The 19,775-nt window shown below is 33.2% G+C and overlaps 3 protein-coding genes across 3 annotated transcripts; all 3 read right to left on the reverse strand.

Moving 5' to 3' along the window:
* Positions 1-7,212: 7,212 nt before the first annotated feature.
* Positions 7,213-9,032, reverse strand: LOC125839475 (F-box/kelch-repeat protein At3g23880-like). The gene has a single exon (XM_049518450.1). The coding sequence runs from the start codon at positions 8,489-8,491 to the stop codon at positions 7,289-7,291; it is 1,203 nt and encodes a 400-aa protein (XP_049374407.1). The 5' UTR covers positions 8,492-9,032; the 3' UTR covers positions 7,213-7,288.
* A 334-nt stretch (positions 9,033-9,366) lies between these two features.
* Positions 9,367-10,753, reverse strand: LOC125839476 (F-box/kelch-repeat protein At3g23880-like). Its single transcript, XM_049518451.1, has one exon. The coding sequence runs from the start codon at positions 10,710-10,712 to the stop codon at positions 9,567-9,569; it is 1,146 nt and encodes a 381-aa protein (XP_049374408.1). The 5' UTR covers positions 10,713-10,753; the 3' UTR covers positions 9,367-9,566.
* Positions 10,754-14,989: 4,236 nt separating this feature from the next.
* LOC125839482 (transcription factor UNE12-like) lies at positions 14,990-19,053 on the reverse strand. The gene is made up of 7 exons (XM_049518456.1): positions 18,703-19,053; positions 18,500-18,598; positions 17,439-17,558; positions 17,275-17,340; positions 16,815-16,880; positions 15,806-15,883; positions 14,990-15,703 (listed from the first exon to the last, which is right to left on the reverse strand). The coding sequence occupies exons 1-7, from the start codon at positions 18,952-18,954 to the stop codon at positions 15,473-15,475; spliced, it is 912 nt and encodes a 303-aa protein (XP_049374413.1). The 5' UTR covers positions 18,955-19,053; the 3' UTR covers positions 14,990-15,472.
* Positions 19,054-19,775: the final 722 nt, after the last annotated feature.

A 19,775-nucleotide genomic window follows, 5' to 3' on the forward strand; every position in this document is an offset into this window, starting at 1 on the left:
GTTTGTTTTTGCCTAAGATGTAATATGTCAACTCATGTACATGATTCTTTTGATTTGTCGCATTGTTTCTAAGTGGTTTTCAATGATTGTTTTTGGGGTCAAATCTTAATGAGTACCGAATCGAAAATGATAAACAATTGATAAGTCTATATCTTAATTGCTTAACGATTTAATATGTTTACAAACTGATAATCACTAAATTAAACTAATAAACTTCAAAATTAAATTGAACCGACCCAGCCTAGCTTGGAATTTAGCAGTTGCTGCTCATCGATATATTGAACCGACCCAGCCTAGCTTGGAATTTAGCAGTTGCTGCTCATCGATATATTTGGACTTCGAACGTGGGATGTTTTTTATGAGTATCAGAAAGGGGGGGAAATATGAATGTGTGGTTCTTTTAATTTTATTTTTTTCTGAAAATATCAAGAAATGGGTCTTTTTTGACAACATTTAAAAAGGGATCTAAAAAGTATATTTCTTAAATTTCATATTTGTCATGATTATAAAAAATATCTAAATATTGAAAAGTTGAATAATTATAATTCAATTTTTTATTTACCACAAAACAGTATATTAATATAGTTTGAAAAAGACAAAATATATGCATTCAAACCTTACTTCTATTATCATAAGATAGAAAATTGTTTTTAATAGATTTTCGAGTTAAGAAAAAAAAATTGAATATGACAACAAAATAATAAAATATAAAGCAATTGAAACAATAGAGAGTAATATACATTGAGAAATTAAAAAATTATGTTATTATTATCTAAAATGTGACAACCTTCTGTCTAATACTTAAAGTTAAATATCAAATTTAATATTTGATGTACTCATATATCTAATTGAAGCTAAAACAAATAACAATCTTATTCGTGGAATTCTAAAAATAATTTAACTTAAACTTCTTAATTTACTTTCAGTGACAACGTTTACAACATCACAAATATCATTCCATGTTTAAAATCATAATTTTCAAAAATTATACAAATATTTCTTAATCTATGTCCGTAATTAAATAGGATCAACAGAGAAATATATAATTTCACTAATAAAGCAAGTGAACAATGTATGACATGAAGGCGACATTAACATATTTAATATAACATAAATAAATCTGAAAAGAATAATACATGCGCAAATTTTATCACTATTTTAAAAATAGATAAGTTTTTTCTAATAAACACTCGACTCGAGTATAAACGACATATTATCACATGCTCGTCAAATGAATGTCAAAACTTGATGCTAATTATGTTCATTATTAAAATGCCAACATGATTAATGTTCATGTTCATAAATTGTTTGTCAAAATGCCAAAATTAATTATTTTATTTATCCTATTTAAGAAAAGTCACATGGCTTTAGCCTATATCTGCTGGTTCCATGCTACAACTAACCTTTCATATGTTGGATCCTTTTTTAAATAAAATAAATAAACAAATATTTTGGGGACAGTTGAAAGAAGAAAAATATACAATACAATTTTTTAAAATTATTATTATTATTATTATTATTTACAATACAATCAAGGATACAACAACTCAGAAAAAAAGAAGAAGCTATAACTAATCAATGTTTGTCAGCATTTTTATATTTGAAAATGAATTCAAGTGGTGGAGTAATTTTATAGTAATATTTTTCCTAATCAATACCTACTCTACTTACATTATATAGCAATAAACTGAGATGTACTATTTGTTTTTAACAAAAGTAAACAGAAGAAGTTAAACTAAAAACATCAACCACTTCACTTTCTATATAATTATTATATTATTATTTGTGCAACAGGTAACATTTTATCATATAAAACACAAGACTATAATGTAGTTAATCTATATATAATATGTATAAATTTTTCTGGATAGTACAATCCACTAAGGGTGTGTCATGAAAAATAATTTCCTAGAAAAGATTTTGTTAAAAATACTCTATCCATTTCAAAAAGACTTACCTCCTTTCCTTTTTAGTCTGTTTAAAAAAAAATGACCTCATTCTTTTGTTGATAACATTAGTTTTCCACGTGACATGTTTAAAACCACAAGATTAAAGGACAATTTTGTACATTTGACATAACTTTAATTTAGAACCACAAAATTCAAAAGTCTTCTTTATTTTATTGAACTCTGTGTCAAGTCAAACTAGACCATTCTTTGTGAAACGGAGGGAGTGGTTTTACATGTTTAAGTGAGCCTAACTGATGTGAATCCGATTAGTTGAGCCACAAGACTTCAGATATCGAATATTAAAAAAAAAATCAAGAGGAAATTTCATAAATAACAACAGGTTGAGCTATAATTACCGATCATAGTGATAGTTTGGCTAATTACAAGACGTAGCAATAGTTACTTAAAAAATTCACGACACAATGTATCGATTAACATACAAAGCAAAACAAATAAAACTCAAACTCTCATTATGTCTTGTAATTTTTTAGACTCGCGCTATTTCGGATAAATACATGACATATTTGCTATGTTAGGTAATTTTCTCAAAGTGGGCTTTAGTCCATCACAATTCACCTAGACCTTTCTCTTCAATGGTGACTGTTGGACTCAGCTTGCTGTTGAGGCCTCTAATCTAGCAGCCCTTTCCAGTTTGAAAGGGTGGCCCATCATGACCCTAATTTGGGTCATGATCAACACTCGAAAGGCCACCCCAACAACAACATACCCAGTAGTGTAGAGTATACACAGACCTTATCCGTACCTCGTGGTCGTGGAGATAGAGAGAGTTGTTTCCAAAAGGCAACTCAAGCACTCAAACAAATTTAGTCATTCAAACAAACCAACTCCAAGTTTCTTATCTCAAAATACCAATTCAACTACTCAAGTACTTCTAATACAATTTTCTTTGCACTTCCAAATAAAGTTAATTAATACCAAAACAGCAAAAACCAAGAACAAGTCTGTAACACCCCAGAAAATTTTCGAACTAACACTCGAACCGTTCTTCGTAGTGAGTGAGATTTTACCAAGGAATTTAAAATTTCTTAAGTGTTAAGGTCACTAGATGTAGCACCTTGAGTTTCAAAAAGAATTAAATTGAAAATAGCAAAATCTGAAATTTTGCAAGATATGCTTAAGTATGAGTTTTGGGTCGACTTCAAACGACCATAATTCCTAGCTCAGGATGAATTAGGTGTGCTACCAGATACCGTAGGGAAGATATTTGAATTATCTTTCCAACGCCGCTGAGTTTGCTAAGTTTCGAGGTCGGATGAGTGAGATATGACCTTTTGAAGTTAGGCTGTCCAGTTAAGGAAAGTTAGCCGAAAATAAAGAGGGGTATTTTGGTCTTTTCCTTAGCAAAACAGATTTAATTCGTTTTTAGTAATATTTTAGCGGTCTAATCTGATTAGGTTCAGTTTTATAATCCTAAAATTAGCCTAGGGTTTTAGTTGAGAGTTCAAGAAGAGAAAAGAAGAGAGAAGAGGAGAAAAGAGGAGAGGATCAAGCGTTCGTCGAGATTCTTGCGTGTTGTAGCGGATTTTCGCCATGGGTTTGATCCCTAAGAGGTATGTAAGCTTCCATAGTGTTGGGTTCTTTCACCCACACGCCAATCGTGATTTATTCAGCATAATTTCGTTCTTGAAATTTAAAGATTAGAGTTCTTGATGAGTTCTTGATAAGTGTTCTTGAAGTTTCATTAAGTTTTGAAGTAAGATTCTGCTTAGGTCAACTTTAAACGACCATATCTCTTAGAATATTAAGAGTTACGTGAGCCATAACATATCCAATTAAAGGTAATTGAATCTACTTTCCAACCCCACCAGTTTCACGTCAATCCAATATCTGAGTAAAAGGTTATGACTATTTTAGTAACCTATACAGTGCTGTTACGAATTAGCCGACGGAAAAATATTAAAAAGAGTCATTTTTGTCTTTTTACCTCCAAGAAAATCATAAACGAATTTATTGACTAATAAAAGGCTCAAAAGAAGTAGATTTTCATCTTCACTCATGAAAACCATATTTTTTGGCCATAGAGATTTCAAGAAACTAATTCAAAAATCTCAAGAAAGGTTTTCTTGATTGTTTACCTTCAAGCTAGGGTTTCAAGGCTTCTAATCAAGTTCTTCTTCAAGATTCTTCAAGAATCTTGTTCTTCTAGGTATGTAAAGCTATCATAGTGTTGGACTAGTTCATCCTCACACCCTACATCTACTTTCAGATCAGTAAAGAGTAATCTAGGATGTTTTCCCTAGATTTGAGTATTCTTGAGATAAGTTAATTTTGAGTTCTTGAATTCATATTTCTTTTAAAAGTTGTATTCCCAATTATCGAATAGCTATATTGTTATTGAGATCCTTCATATCATGAATCATAACTCTTGAATTCATAATTCAAATTCAAGAGAGAGTTGAGAGTAGAGTTCAAGGAAGCCTTTGAGTTCAATTGTGAATCCTTTGAGATCAACTATCGATTTGAACTAAGTTTTGAGGAAGTAAGTCAGAGAATGAGAAGAGACACATACATGAGTTTCATAATGTTATGTAGACCTACGAGTCAAGTCGTTCATGCCCATAAATTCTGCATGAACTCCAGAAGTTGAGTATCTTTGAGAGGAGTAGTATCTTCAAGTTCTAAGTCTTGAGTATTGAGTTCCTAATCCCCTTTGAGATTATATTTCTAAGCATGAGACTATTACATGTTACCCATAAAGTCTTTGAGTTGAATTGTTCATGCCCATAATTCCGCATGAATCCTATAAGTCGAGCAGTCTTGAGAAGAAAAGTACCTTTGAGTCCTTGAGTTGAGTCGTTCATGCTCATAATTCCGCATGAACCCTCTGAGTTGAGCATTCTTGAAATTAGTAGTATCATTGAAGTTCTTGAGTTCCAAGTATTTGAGTTCTATCTATGGTTATTGAAAACCTTGCATTGAGTAGTTCATGTCCATAATTCGGTATGAACCATATTTTAAGAAGTCTTTTACAAACGTTTTAACTTTGTTTTAAGACTTAAGTTTTGAGTTCAATAAAGAGTAAAGAGTAAAGTTTGAAGTCCTTTTCTTCAAAAGTATATGGGGACTAAGTATTCCCAAGGAGTTTATAAATGTTTTCACATTTAAATAAGAACGGAAACTGAGATTTCCAAAGGGCCTTCGGGCTAGTTTTCAGAAAAGAGTAATTGCTTTCTAAATGAAGCAAGCAGGGAAACTGAGATTTCCAAGATAGTCTTTGAGCTAAGTTTTTGAGCAATTATCTCAAATCAGCAGAAAAAAAGTATGTTTTTAAAACATAAGAGCTAGTATATTTTGGGAGTAGTATTGAGCACCGATATGGGGGAGAGTTCAGACAACTCACAGCCCCCATAAACCATGTAGCCATCATGGGTAGAAAAGGGTCATACTTTTTAGATGAACCTTTTTCACATAGACTAGTGGATCCATTAGTAGTTCAGGTTCTATACCTTTGGCCGGGTATAGGATGCGCTGGCAGCGTGAGATAGATCGCTGTATCATCACTATAGCTCTCATGTGATGGTTGTCGGTTAGAGAAACTCCCACAGAAGTTATTGTATTTTTATATACATCAGTTTATTGTATTTTTATATACATTTCAGAGTTATGTTGTATCCTTTCATACACACAGATTTGACAGCATGTTTTTAAACAGTTTATTTCTTTATATTGCACTTGTTTTAAATTGCTTTATATTGAAATGAGTTCAGTCACATTTAGTTGAGTATTCAAAGTTGAGTATCCAGAGTTGAGTATCCAGAGTCGAATATCATATCTTTGAGTCGAATATTATATCCTTGAGTTGAGTATCTTATCCTTGAGTACTTCTGAGTTGAGTAAGTTTGAGTAATTTTGAGTACCCTTGAGTATTCCTTGAGTTGAGTAAGTTTGAGAAGAGGTAAGTATGTTTCATTCCTATCAAGTTTCAAGCTTATGTTTATGTTTTAGAATTCCCCTTACATGCTCGTACATTCCACGTACTGAGCCATTTAGCCTGCATCTTCTCATGATGCAGACACAGGTATTCAGGATCATCAACAGGAGCTTCGTTGATACATCCAAGAGTTCGAGTTAGCTATGGTGAGCCTCCTTGCTTTCGGAGGATTTCATTTACCTTTCAGTTATATCAGTTGTTAGGATGTCGTGGGTCTTGTCCCGACTTCCATCTTTATCAGTTAGAGGCTTCATAGATAGTCAGTACAGTTGAGAAGTCTGTATCATTTATTTTATTAAATGTTTTAAAGACTAAAGTTGCCTTTTTATGGCGAGTTGTATATATTTTATTATACAGAGTTTTCTTTGGACTTAAAGTTTGTATTTAAGTTTTATGAACTTTTATTTCAGTTTTTAAGCTTTGTATGCTTGAATCAGTTTTCCGCTTGTAGTCAGCCAGGATGAGGGTTCGCTTGGGGACCAGCAATGGTCTTCGAGTGCCGGCCACGTCCAGGGTGTAGGCTCGGATCGTGACAAAGTCACAAGCAAATCGTTCTGCTAGGAGGTTTACACAAACAATGCCCCTTAGCTTGCAAGAATTTCCACATGCACACATTTCGACCTATTTTTATTTGCTTCATACAGTTCCACTATAATACATCTAAGTTGTCGTGGCCTGCGCCTTATCTCCCTTGGTTCCTCAATCTAATGGCTCGCATGGGATGCAAATCAACAAATAGAAACCACTATAAGTCGATGCATGTGTGTCAAACTCTTGACATAACTTTTTCATAAGGACTTGCTTGATTGTATATTTGCATGCTTGGCTTCAGTGAGTTCACCTTCTAATGGATACTTGTTTTCATCAATATTACTGCAAATGCGAAAATTGATTCAGCCTTTGTAAGTAAAAGAATTAAGCAAATATAGTAATTTGAAGTGATAAATACACAGTTAGCTATCAGCAGCAAGGAAAACACCAAAACTAGATACTATCTCTGAGCTTAAACTTCTTTAAATAACTCATTTTGAGCTATTAAGGTTTCACCCATGGAAAATAGTCAGAGAGCCCCCCTGGATCAAAAAAAATATTCTTTTAGGGACAACGTCTCCTTTAAAAAGAGCTCAAGAAGAGCAACAACATCAAGTACCATTGAGTTTAAAGTTCAACACACCTGGTAATACAACAAAAATAATTGCTTGTGCAAAAGAGTATCGTTTCTTGAAACTGGTGCAGAACAGGGAAAAAAACTAACAAGATCCGCAAGCAAAATGAAGCAGAATCTAACAGCACTAATGAAAAATACATAGAGTGCAACTCTTACAGGTTATTAGTCACACAATTGTCTTCATCTGAATAATTTCAGCCTCCGTTGTTGTGGCATTCGTTATCCCTGCTGTGAAAAGGGACAAATTAGGCTCTCAACATAGATTTCTGCCTCAAGACATGGACCAAAGTTGGTAACATCTAGATAGCTGATCATGTTATCCTTTGTATTGTATTTCATCAAGCGACCTCCAAACATGCACAAAAGTTCACCTTCATTTGACGTTAAAATGGTTGGATGCAATGGATGTGTCATAGGATAACCAGGAGACTTGGTGGTAAATATCTTAGTCCAAGATTCTTTTACCCCATACTCCTTCATAACCCAGACATCTGCATGACTCGATGCATAAATATAAGATGCAGAAAGATCACCCCCTAACACTCCTAGCTTCAAAAATACATATTGTTTAAAACAGGATGGTCGCTCTAGCTCTGCCCATTTCTCATCAGCCAAATCAATAGAAATGATGTTCCATTGCTTGTCAAGCCAATGAAGTTTCCCATTGACAAACTTAGCAGAACCAGCCAAGAGCTCTTGACGTCGAAAATCATCAATGCATCTCCAAGAATCCCTCTTAAGACTATATATTTTGACCTCAACACGACTCAAGTGTCCCCTTGTATAAATAGGAAAAATACCCACTACCTTGTAATCATCTTGCAACTCATTGTATGCAAAACCAAATTTGAAATTAACATGTCCATCCAAATAGTAACGGCGACTTACATCAAGTCTAAAATTAGGCAATTTCTTATACTTTCTAATTGATGGATTCCATAGAAACAAGTCGTACAATCCGTCAAATAGACGGATGGAAAAACAAATCAATCCATTGACAACACCCACAAACCAAAGATAATGATTGGGACTTTTACCGGGATAATCCAAGTCAAATGCCTCCGTTACAGGATGGTAAAGCAAAGACCTAAGAGAACAATCCTTAACAACGAAGACAGATTCAGTAGAAACCTTAACCATAACTCCATGGTGGGTGTAGTTCTTGTTACTAGCGGATGAAGAGAGATGAGCCTTCACAAATTCAGGGCTAGAGATTAAGGAAAGCCAAGATTTCGAAACAGATCTAAATTGCAATAGGGATTTCACCGGAAGCTTTAACAAGATTTCTAGGATGAGTTCTGTAGGAAGGTTAGGCATTGGCAAGACTGAATCTTGGCTTAAAATGGACGAAAAATGGGCAGGATTTGTGGGTTTGCTCCGTTTTGGGTGTCGAGGGATGACTTCATCGCCTCTGGATTCCATTTGAGTTGCAGCAACTATAACTCTTGAAGTTGGAGACTAGGTTTAATGTTTTTCCCTTCTTATAGTGAAAGCTCCAAGTTTGGGGAAATAGCAAATTTAGCACTTATGCTATTGCAGAATTGTGTTTATGATCCCTCTATTATATATTTATATCTATATCATATAATCATATATACTATACTATATTATTCTATAAGTGGGAAGCCTCAAAGGTAAAAGTTGAAAGACGAAAACAACCATCAAAAGTTGAACGACAGTTTTTCCCTTTAAGCAAGCATTATTCATCAACTCTTTTGGTGCAAAAAGTTAAATACAAATTGTAAAAAGATAAAACAATTTAGAATTAAGACACCTACTTAAAATGCTGATAAATTATTTCATTTACGAGAAGATGTGATCCGCTTATATAAGTGAATTTTAAATCAATATTATCTACAAACATTATCATTACAAATTTTATTTCATCAAGTGTTACCTTATCTCACAATCTTTATCTATATCATATTAAAAGCACGAAGGTACTTAGAAATGTTTATTGAACTTTTTTGCCCTTCATTAAAGACTCTACGGAGTCGTTTGGTGTGAGGTATTAGCTATAATAATCCCAGAATAAAATGTAGGATTATTTTATCCCACGTCTGGTTGGAGGTATTAGGTAGTCCTTGGATAATTTATCCCCACCATTTTTGACATACTGATGGGATAACTTATCCAATATACATGGTGGAATAACTCATCCCGAGATAATTAATCACAGGATACATGTTCCCAATCAAACGAACCCTACAATCTTTCAGGAACAATCTCTCTATCTCTGCGACATCCGATAACATTGAGTTTAAAGTTCAATACATCAGTAATGCAATCAAAATAACTATTTTTGAAAAGATTATCATTTCTTGAAAATAGTGCAAGAAAGGAAATTGACTAACAAGATCCCCAAGCAATATGAAGCAGAATTTAACAACACTTCAGAAAAATGCAAAGCGTGTAACTCTTACAGGTTATAAGTCACGCGATTGTCTTCATCAGAATCATTTCACCCTCTGTTGTTGTTGGTGAAATCGTGGTCTCATCAGTAAAAAGGGCAAACTAGACTCTTAACATAGATTTGTACCTCATGACATGGAGCTAACTTAGTAACATCTAGATATCTGATAGAGTCATCCTTTGGATTGTATTTCATGAAACGTGATCCAAACTTAAGCAAAATTTCACCTTCATTTGACATTAAAATGATTGGATAGAATATACGTCCCATAGAATCTTCAGGAGACTTGACGGTGAACATCTTTGTCCAAGATTCTTTTACTCCATATTCCTTCATAACCCATACATCAACATGAGTCCACGCGTGATTACAAAACACAGAAAGATCACTCTCAAACACTCCGAGCTTCAAAAATCCACATCCTTTAAAACAGCAGGGCTGATCTACCTCTGCCCATTTCTCATCCGCCAAATCCATAGAAATAATGTTCCAGTGCTTATCAAGCCAATGGAGTTTCCCATTAACAAACTTAGCAAAATCACCCAAGAGCTCCACACCTTTATAATCTTTAACACGTTTCCAAGAATCACTCTTTAGACTATATATTTTGACCTCAACACGACAAAGACTTGCATAACTATAAATAGGGAAAATACCCACTATCTTGTAATCATCTTCGAATTCATCATATGCAAAGCCAAAAGTGAAATAAGGAACAATATGCTCCTCGTAAGACAATTTCTTATACTTTCTAATTGATGGATTCCATATAATAAAGCAATCTATTCCGTAAAATAGATTGATAGCAAGACAAATCAATCCATTAACCGAACCCACAAAAAGAGGAAAAGCATTAGGATTTTTACCTGGATTATCCAACTCAAATGACTCAGGTACAGAATCGTAAAGTAAAGAACTAACAGAACAATACTTAACACCGCGGCAAGTATTAGAAGCCTTAGTTATAACTTCGTGGTGGATGTAATCCTTGTTACTAGCGGATAATAAGAGATGGGTCTTCACAAAATAAGAGGTAGAGATTAAGGAAAGCCAAGATTTTGAAACAGACCGGAATTGTAAAAGCGATTTCACCGGAAGTCTTAACATGATTTCTGTGATGAGTTCTTCAGGAAGATTAGGCATTGAAAAGACTGAATCTTCACTACAAATGGACTGAATTTCTGTAGATTTGCTCCGTTTTGGGAGAATTTCATCTTCTTTGAATTCCATATTTGGGTTTGCATAAATATGAACAGAGTTGGGAATTTTGCTGATGACCCATCCCACCTACACACGAAGATAAAATTTATAGAGTCGATTTTTAATTATTTTAAGTTGTTAATTATTATAATTTATAGAACTTTTATATAATTTTTAAATAATATATGTCACTTTCATTGTTTTAATATATGTAGCATAAATAGAATTTCAAGAGTCAATGCGTTGTTAATTATTGAGATTTGTAATACTTTTTACGTAGTTTTTAAGTAATGCATGTTGCTTCTATAAAAAAATTCGATTGATTCATAAAATTAATCTATTTGTGTCACATAAAATGAGACAAAAGAAGTAACATATATTATTTAATTTGAAAACTACATAAAAAGTGTTGTAAATCTCAAATCTCAACTATTAACAACATAACGACTCTTCAAATTCTATTTGTGATACATATATTGGGACAAGGTAAGTAACATATATTATTTAAAAATTACGTAAAAGTCCTATAAATTACAATAATTAACAACTTAAAATATTTATTATATTAAACTTTCTAAATTTTATTTATATCACATAAAATGAGAACAAAAAAATAACAAATATTGAGTTTGTGCTAGAGCACTAAGGAGAATAAGCTACCACCTCTCTGTCAACACGTCTGTTATTTGGAATTAATATTCAATCTGGGGTTACTTTTGTCAATTCATCCTTTTGTAAGACACGTGTAGCTCTTTGAATAAGACACATGGTCACTTTACAACCCCTTCTTTGCATCTAAAGTTAGTCCTAACTTAATTATTACTATGTCAATTAAACTTGCGGGCCCTGCTTGTATCTCACTTGGATTACTATTATTGTGAAAATTCTACTATCAGTGTCACAAAATTGAAATAGATGGAATAACATATCTTATTTAAAAATAACGTAAAAGTATTATAAATCATAATAATTATCTATTAAAAATATATAAAAGACATCAAAATTTGATAATTCTCGAAATTTTATCAATGCCACATAAATTGGGATAGGAATAACCTATATTATCTAAAAATTATATTAAAAGTGCTATAAATTATAGTAATTAATAACTTAAAATATTTACAAATCATAAAAAATTAATTGACTTTCAAAATTTTATTTAGATCACATAAATTGAGACAAAATAAATACTCTCTTTGTCTAACAATAGTTGTCCACTATTAACTTGACACACTCCTTAAAAAATAATAAATAATAAGGGTAATATTACTATATTATCCTTTGACTTTATTAAATTTAATACTTTGAGAAATATGTTAGATGATAAATAGTATTTACTTATAAGGGAAAATAGATATAAAAAGGTAAATTATCTCTTGATTTTCTAAATTGGACAAATATTATTGGATAACTATTTTTTAGTATAATAGACTACTATTATTGGATAGAGAAAATAACATTTATTGGGCCGATACTGGCACGAGCTCTATTATCTAGTATATATATATATATAACAATATTTATGATTTTCGCTTTATTTTTGTATGACAAGTACTGAAAACTAGAATTTTCTTTTTCGTTTCAGGAATGTAAAATATTTCTACTAAATTTCTGTTGATGAGTTGTTTTTCATTTCTTTGTTTAAAAAACATAGGATGTAATGTAGATGTTGGTTACAAATTGTGATTCATGTTGCATTGAAATATATTTGAGCTTTAGTTTGTGTCCACTTCAATATAGATGAGTCACATTTATTAAAAAGAGATTTAGAATTCTCTAGAGCAAATTCAAATTTAGTTGGGTGTCAATTCAAATGCAGGTACCAGAAACTTAGAATAACAAGAATGTCGCAGCCAGACAAGACAACACGCAAAACAAATTGAGCATCATGCAAGCCCATTCTCGTTGCAATATGGGCAAAACTCAAATTGATGAATTCCATATAAACAAGTCATTCTAATATGTTACATATACCAATGATAAGACAAATAAATCCATTGATAGAACTACAAGCCAAAGATAATTATCACGATTTTTACTTAGATAATCCAAGTCAAATGACTTAGTTAGTAGATGGTAAAGTAAAACACTAAGGAGCCGTTTAGTAGGATATATTAAATCATATAGTCCTTGTATTAAAATTTAGTGCACCCAATACAATATTTGATTGCATAATTCAACTCAAACACACCTAATATATGGATAACCTAATAAACCATATGTGATTTTATCTAATATCTAGAATATCTACCCAATACAATGTTTGGTTGCACAATTCAATTCAAACACAAACACACCTATCTATGGATAACCTAACACACCATAAGTTTTATCTAATACCTAGAATATCTTAGGGGTCGTTTGATGTTAAGGATAAGAATAAAAGTCTTGAGATAAAAAAAATAAAAAAATCCTGGAATAAAAATTTGGTATCTTGTTTGGTTGTCATGTTTGGGATAGCTTATCCCACCATTTAGAGGTCGTTGGTAGACCGCATTAAAACAAATAGTTCATGTATTATGTATGGTATTATTTAGCACTACGTTTGGTAGGAATTTGGGCTTATGTATAACTAATCCAAGGATTAGTTATACCTCCTACATGGTATTATAGGATGTATTACTAATACCTTCCATTTGGAGGGATTAGTAATATAGGATATAATACCATGGGATAAGTTTATGTAAAGACAAAAATATCCCTCAACTCATTTTAATTATTTTGTTTATTGTCTTGATTTATGGTTTATATTTGTACTAGTAAATTTATTTAAATAGATTAGCTTACAAATTATTTAGAGAAAGTTGTTTGTCACTAGATAAATCCAATACAAATTGATACAATATTTAAAATGTGAGTTGTTTAACATAAACTAATTAAAAGAGCAAATATCTAACCACATGACGTTTGTGATCTTAATTGAATGTATATAAATATTTGTATTTTGAACAATTTATAAAATTGCATATATATTAAAACTACAACTTGCAATTTTTATGTGTAAATGTAGATGATTTATTCAATTTTACTATTGTTTGCCGTCTTTTCAATTTTAAAAGTTGATAGTTTATCTTTTTTTTAAAAAAATTAAAAATTGACATTTTGTAAGTAATCAATACTAAGATGACAATTATTTATCCTCAAATAATTTAAGTGGATAAAAAAAAGGCAAACATGACAACAAAATTATTCTTTCTCATAACTAGTTAGAAGGCCATAAAAAATAATATTGTCCGGCAATTTATTTACCTTAACTCAATTACATAATAATTCAAGGGTATAATTGAAAAGAATTTTTTTATAAAGTTTCAATCCAAGCATAAGATGAGTTGGGAAACAATGAACCAAACACTTGGTAAAAACAAACCATGCATTACTAATCCCAGCATTAGTAATCCCTGCATTATTCATCTTTGCACCAAACGACCCCTTTACCATAGTGATGGATAAGTTATCTCAGAATAATTAATTTTGGGATAACTTGTTCCCAACCAAACGATAAGGGATTTACTAATACGGGTTTAATAATACTTGGATGATACAACAAAATGATTGAAGTGCCCCTCAATTCTTTATATAATCTTAAGAATTGAAAAAGAAACATCCTATTTCTCAATTATAAACAAGCCTAAATATTATCCAATTTTATACTTCAGTTGTGCAATTGAGAAATAATGTTTCAGCGATGATCTTTTTTTTTTTTTTTTTGTTAATATGTTGAGGTGGGGGCTCCTTTATTCCAATGTGAAATCTGTACAAACTGGCCCAATTGAGCCCAAATGAAAACAACAAGCAAAATATTTGTCCCTAGTCCAAGGAAGACCGACTGCCTATGCCTAGAATCTAGGATTTCCTAATTTGAGCTCCACTTCTTTCGTTTCAGCGATGATCAAATTTTGCACCGAACTAAAAAAAATAACATCTTTTTTTTTGCTCATTCACTAGGTGCTTACATACATAATTTGTCAAATTAACATATAAACTTTTAAGCAATGGAGTGTAACTGTAGTATTGCACTTTGCTGCAAACTTGAAACACCATGTTTTCTCACTCACCTAGTGTATGGTTAGCAGTGGCTAGAAGTATTGCTTATTCTACGCAGTCCTAGCCAATTATATGAACTACAAAATTTCATAATAATTAAGGGATATAATTGGAAAGAATTTTTTTTTGTAAAGCTTTAAACCAAACACAAGACTAAAAATATTCCCTGAATTACTATAAACCTTAATTGTTTTTCACCAGAAACTCCACATTATACTAGATGCAAGAAAAAGACAAAAAGTACAACAAAGGCACTAATCATATTTTCAGAACTTTTTGGAGGGAGAGCAACTTCAACTACCCATTACAATAATATACTAAAATTACAATATACTTTACAACAACCAGTTGGTTACTTTTACAAAGCCCCACCATCCACTATGCAAAGGATAAAGGGAGTCCCCACAATCCCACAACAAAATGGTGGAAGAAGAGCAGCTAATCATAGATAACTTTGAAAAAGAAGCTCACCTCATCCGAAAATGATGCTAATTGATTGGGTGCTTTCATACGTTTACCTTTGTCCAAGGTATGATGACATCATGCCTTGTTTGACGAAACTCCAGAAAGGTAATAAAAAAAAAGGGCCAATGGTTGGGATAAAAGCAAAAGTTGTGGCATCTGACATTGATTGCATTGCCACCAATTACACAGGAAAATACAAATGGATGGTAGGTAAGGATACAAAGGAGGGGGGACATAAGGCTATTAGGAGTTCTCAGAGGCACGTGCAACGAATTCAAGGTCTATGATGGGGCTGCCGCTTCAGGCTTGACCAGTGACTGGTCATCCGGTTGCTGAGTAGGATAGATGAGCGCAGCAAGTGATATGGGCATGATGCAGAGTGATTTAGACTGAAGGTATTGCATGGCTGCACCGACGTCTTCCTCCATGAGCTTAGCAACCTCTTGTTCTGTGTCGACATTGGACCACTTATCCCATATATGCTGGTTGGATCTACTTTCACCACTGTCCCCCTAAGATAGAGAAAAAACAAGAAAAATTTCAACTCAAGCTATTAGACACTGTTTTTAAGGTCTTAGATGTTCAATTAGTAGCAACAGGATTTCATTCATTACCTCCACAGATTGCAATGGAATGTCAGCAACAAGTTGTGCCACTGCACTGGCTCCTCCCAGCCTACTCATGCTCAGTACCTTAAGGCAGTTTAAATGCAAACCATTTACAAGACAGATACAAGAATGAAAACCAGCTAGGGACTATGATGGCCAAGAAATTCAATATAAACTGAACTCACAAAGGAATGGAAACTCGTACCAGAACATAACGGTAACATGCTACTAAGTTATGAGTTATAGATCAGGATTATCAATGATTGGCATGATAACTGTCGTGGAAGTAAAGCAATCACTAGGGACCACTAGACGAGATGTAAGTTTCTTGTTGAGGCACCAACCATCCTTCAAGAGGTTATTTATATGGTAGAACAGAGGACATCTTTTGAGAAGGCAATGGTATAATAGAAGACTTCTAACTAAAAGTAAGAGAAAGTAAAAGGCATATCTAAAAAATATAATTCGCAGAGTGATGTGAAACCAAAATAGGAAGTGTATGTAAATCAGGACCAGGGGATTAGCTTGTAGAACAGGCCAGCAAGAGAATTAGTTTCAAATTACCCAGAAGGAGAATAGACATTTACTTATTTGAATAATATATAAGCAAATCTGTTAACCTGTTCTTAATATAAAACTAATAAGGCAACCATTTCCCAAGAAATCAAGCTATACATAGCTCAAGATACGTAACATGAATAAGATAGTTAACTCAATCACCGTTAGAGAAACCAACACTCAGAAAACCACATGATTCAAAACCACTAAACCCCCATCAAGGAAGTGTCCAACGTGATGGTTAAAACGAACTAGCGAGATCTACGGGAATGGATTAATGATAATGGCTCCAACAATTTTAAAGTGAAAATTAAATCATATCGAGAGGAATAATTGTGAAAGCAGAATCATTGTACAGAACTCAGAAGCCAAAAACCTCATTTTCTCTGGGACATGGTGGGAAGAGTGAATGACTAAGCTAGCAATTAAGACCAACGTTAAAAAAAAGACATCTTACCTTAACTTGAAGCCTTAAGAACTTCACATAGTCCAGAATCTCATCAAGCATTGCTGCCCTATCTGTCTGGCAAGAGAAATATAATATTTCAATACCCCAAGCTACCACATTCCTTTTAATTTCACCCTTTACACAAAGCACCCATTGATATTAGATGCAGAATAACTAAGACAAAGTCCAATTTCAAAAAGCCCAATTACTATAGTGTAAATTGAACCATCAGACACTCCACTGCAAATAAAAGCTTGCCTACAAGATGATTCATCTTATACCTGTTTTAGTGGTATGTATTACTAGTATTTATGGCGCCATGATGTGGACAAAAAAGTAAAAATTACTATTATTTGTAAACATAAGACTTCATTTTTAGAGAGCCGGAGTATGACATTTGCGATGAGTAAAGGAAAACCCTATTCACGAAAATAAAACCTGTGGCAGGTAACTAGACACTTGGACACACCTTATTGCAGCTGGGTACCAGTTCCTGCAAAGCCTTTATTCTTTCTGATATCCTCTCTCTTCTCAGCTGCAAGAAAAAAAGAAACAGATCATTATTTAGTACTACTTGTTTCTAGAGGACTCCCACAATAAATCACGTCTGCCCTTATGAAACGTAGATCTTACCCTCTCAGCAATGCTATGTGGATCTGTGGCTTGTCCCCTCCGAGCTCGAACCCTAGGACGAATTGAAGGTGGGTGCGGTACAGTTACTGTTGTGCTCGTTGTTGGTGGGCCTTGAAAAGGCTGCAAGAATCCAAGAGAAATTATAAGCTAGAAAAATGCAGTAATTATCTAGTCCCCTCATTGACAAAGAGGCCATGTTCGTCTTAGAGAAACATAATTTAAATCATAGTTATCAAGCATGAATCATACAACTAATTAAACTTCAAAAATAAAGAGAGTAAACAAAATAATGGATGCAATACCAAGCACCTAAGGGCTATGGGTGTGGTCTAGTGATCAAAGAGGTGGGAGAAGAACCATGACTCCACAAGGTCTAAGGTCTATTAAGGCAAAAAAACACCAGGTAATTTCTTCCTATATATCCAACCCTTGGTGGGTAGAGTTACCTGACACCCGTATTGAAGGGTGATAACAAAATACCCGGTGGAATAGTTGAGGTGAACTGGTCTTGACCACCACCATCTTAAAAGAATAAATATATAAGTGTTCTACCTTCTTATTATCAGATAATATGCCTCAATTAAAAAAATTTACCCTTCTAGCCCATACACTTTCCATATAGTCATTCGCAAGGAGCATTAAAATTGTGTACATACAGATTCTGGACTAGTTTCAGACAGCTCACCGACTACAAGTTTGTATATGCATTTAAATTTCAGCTTCTAAACCTTTAATCATTTAACCACAGTCTACAAAGGGCTTGACCACAAAGTTGTCTCTCATAAAACCTTGGGAAGCAAAATCCTGGAGCGGTCTAAACAATTGCAATATTTACAAGTCACAACAAAACTAACAATACATAAGACACTAAACACTGAAACCTATCAAAATCTTTCTTTTTCTAAAAAAAAAATCAACACATGAAAACTGAAATGAACTCAATTTTATATTTCCAGATATTTATATCGAAATATTATCTGTATTGGAGAATAATAATGAGCAATTCTGGAGAACATTTTTTAGCAACAACTTTCTCAATCAAAACACACACAGTGAGTAACCTGGACATGGTGAATAGAAGGCACAGAGTGACGAACTGCATGAGATTGCAAGTGTTCTAGACCTGCATATAAATTTCCGATATTCATTCCATCTCTTTCCTGCAAAATAAACAAAAAAATAAGTTAAACTCGTCAGTTTTCCATCATAGATATTATAAAAACTGGAAAATGCCAAACGCAAAAAAAAAAAAAAAAAAACTTACATGCTTCACTGCATAAGCACCAGCTTCGCTGACGTCATCACGGCCGTTATCCAAGCTCAATCCCAACGGGAACAAAGGTTGCTGTAGGCCAGAAGCAGCGGCAGAGTTAAGATGAGATACGGCAGACGCCGCGGTAAACGACGTCGTCTCTGATGGAGTGCCAACATCAGCAACCGGCAAGCCATAGGAAGGAATAGCGAGAATTTGCTCGAGGAAATCATCGGCGTAGGCTTCCGGTTGGTTTGCTGCCATGCCGGAGATTTACCCGGCGAAATTATTTTTTTTTCCGGCGAGAAGAAGTTAAGGGTTTTGAGGAACTGAAATGGAATGTCTCTGTTTGGCTTTCGTGCTTTGTGGCATGCGTTTAAAAAGTGTGATGATTTTTTGATTACTTTATTTTTTGCTGGTAGCCCCCTGGAATTCATTGTAATGTTGTCTTTTGCCTCTATAGGTTTTGCAAATTGCTCTTTTCTTTTAACAAAAAGATTTGTTAACGGTGCACGTGCATCATTAGAAATTCGGTGGATAATATAACAATAATAATATACTCAGTGAAATTTCAAGTGGATATGGTGCACGTGCATTATTAGAAATTTAGTGGATAATATAACAATAACAATATACTCAGTGAAATTTCAAGTGAGATTGGGAAAGAATAAAGTATACAGAGATCTTATAACTATTTCTTGGAGATAGAAATGTTGTTTTAGAAAGATAATTGGCTCAAGTGCATCAAATTCAAAATTTGGTGGATGATGAGTCTGTTTATTTATTCCTCTTCACGTAAATATCAGATTTTTATTTATAATAGCTTGAACGTCTAACCACAATATCTAGGTTCTTTTCACTAGATCAAAAAATTTTGTGACCAAATTGATCATTATTTTTATTACTGATCGGGTCCTGAAAAAACATAAGTTTACTTTGACAGATAAAGGCAGAGCTAACTCTTTGGTTATGGATTAGGTTAAATCTAGTACCTTCGATCTAAATTTTAATTTTTTATTAAAAACTCGATTAAATATATACAAATTATCAATTTAAAACTCGATAAATTTAAAGAAGTAGAATTA

Source organism: Solanum verrucosum, unplaced genomic scaffold, assembly GCF_900185275.1.
Source record: "Solanum verrucosum unplaced genomic scaffold, falcon-dt-bn FXZP01000306.1, whole genome shotgun sequence".
Taxonomy (NCBI): Eukaryota; Viridiplantae; Streptophyta; class Magnoliopsida; order Solanales; family Solanaceae; genus Solanum; species Solanum verrucosum.

Excerpts from the sequence above, each read along its gene's own strand:
- LOC125839475 (XM_049518450.1), bottom strand. The coding sequence starts at position 8,491 with ATGGAATCCAGAGGCGATGAAGTCATCCCTCGACACCCAAAACGGAGC.
- LOC125839476 (XM_049518451.1), bottom strand. The coding sequence starts at position 10,712 with ATGGAATTCAAAGAAGATGAAATTCTCCCAAAACGGAGCAAATCTACA.
- LOC125839482 (XM_049518456.1), bottom strand. The coding sequence starts at position 18,954 with ATGGCAGCAAACCAACCGGAAGCCTACGCCGATGATTTCCTCGAGCAA. Across the intron at positions 17,341-17,438 it reads CACATAGCATTGCTGAGAGG|CTGAGAAGAGAGAGGATATC; the intron begins GTAAGATCTACG and ends TTTTTCTTGCAG. Across the intron at positions 16,881-17,274 it reads TGGTACCCAGCTGCAATAAG|ACAGATAGGGCAGCAATGCT; the intron begins GTGTGTCCAAGT and ends TTCTCTTGCCAG.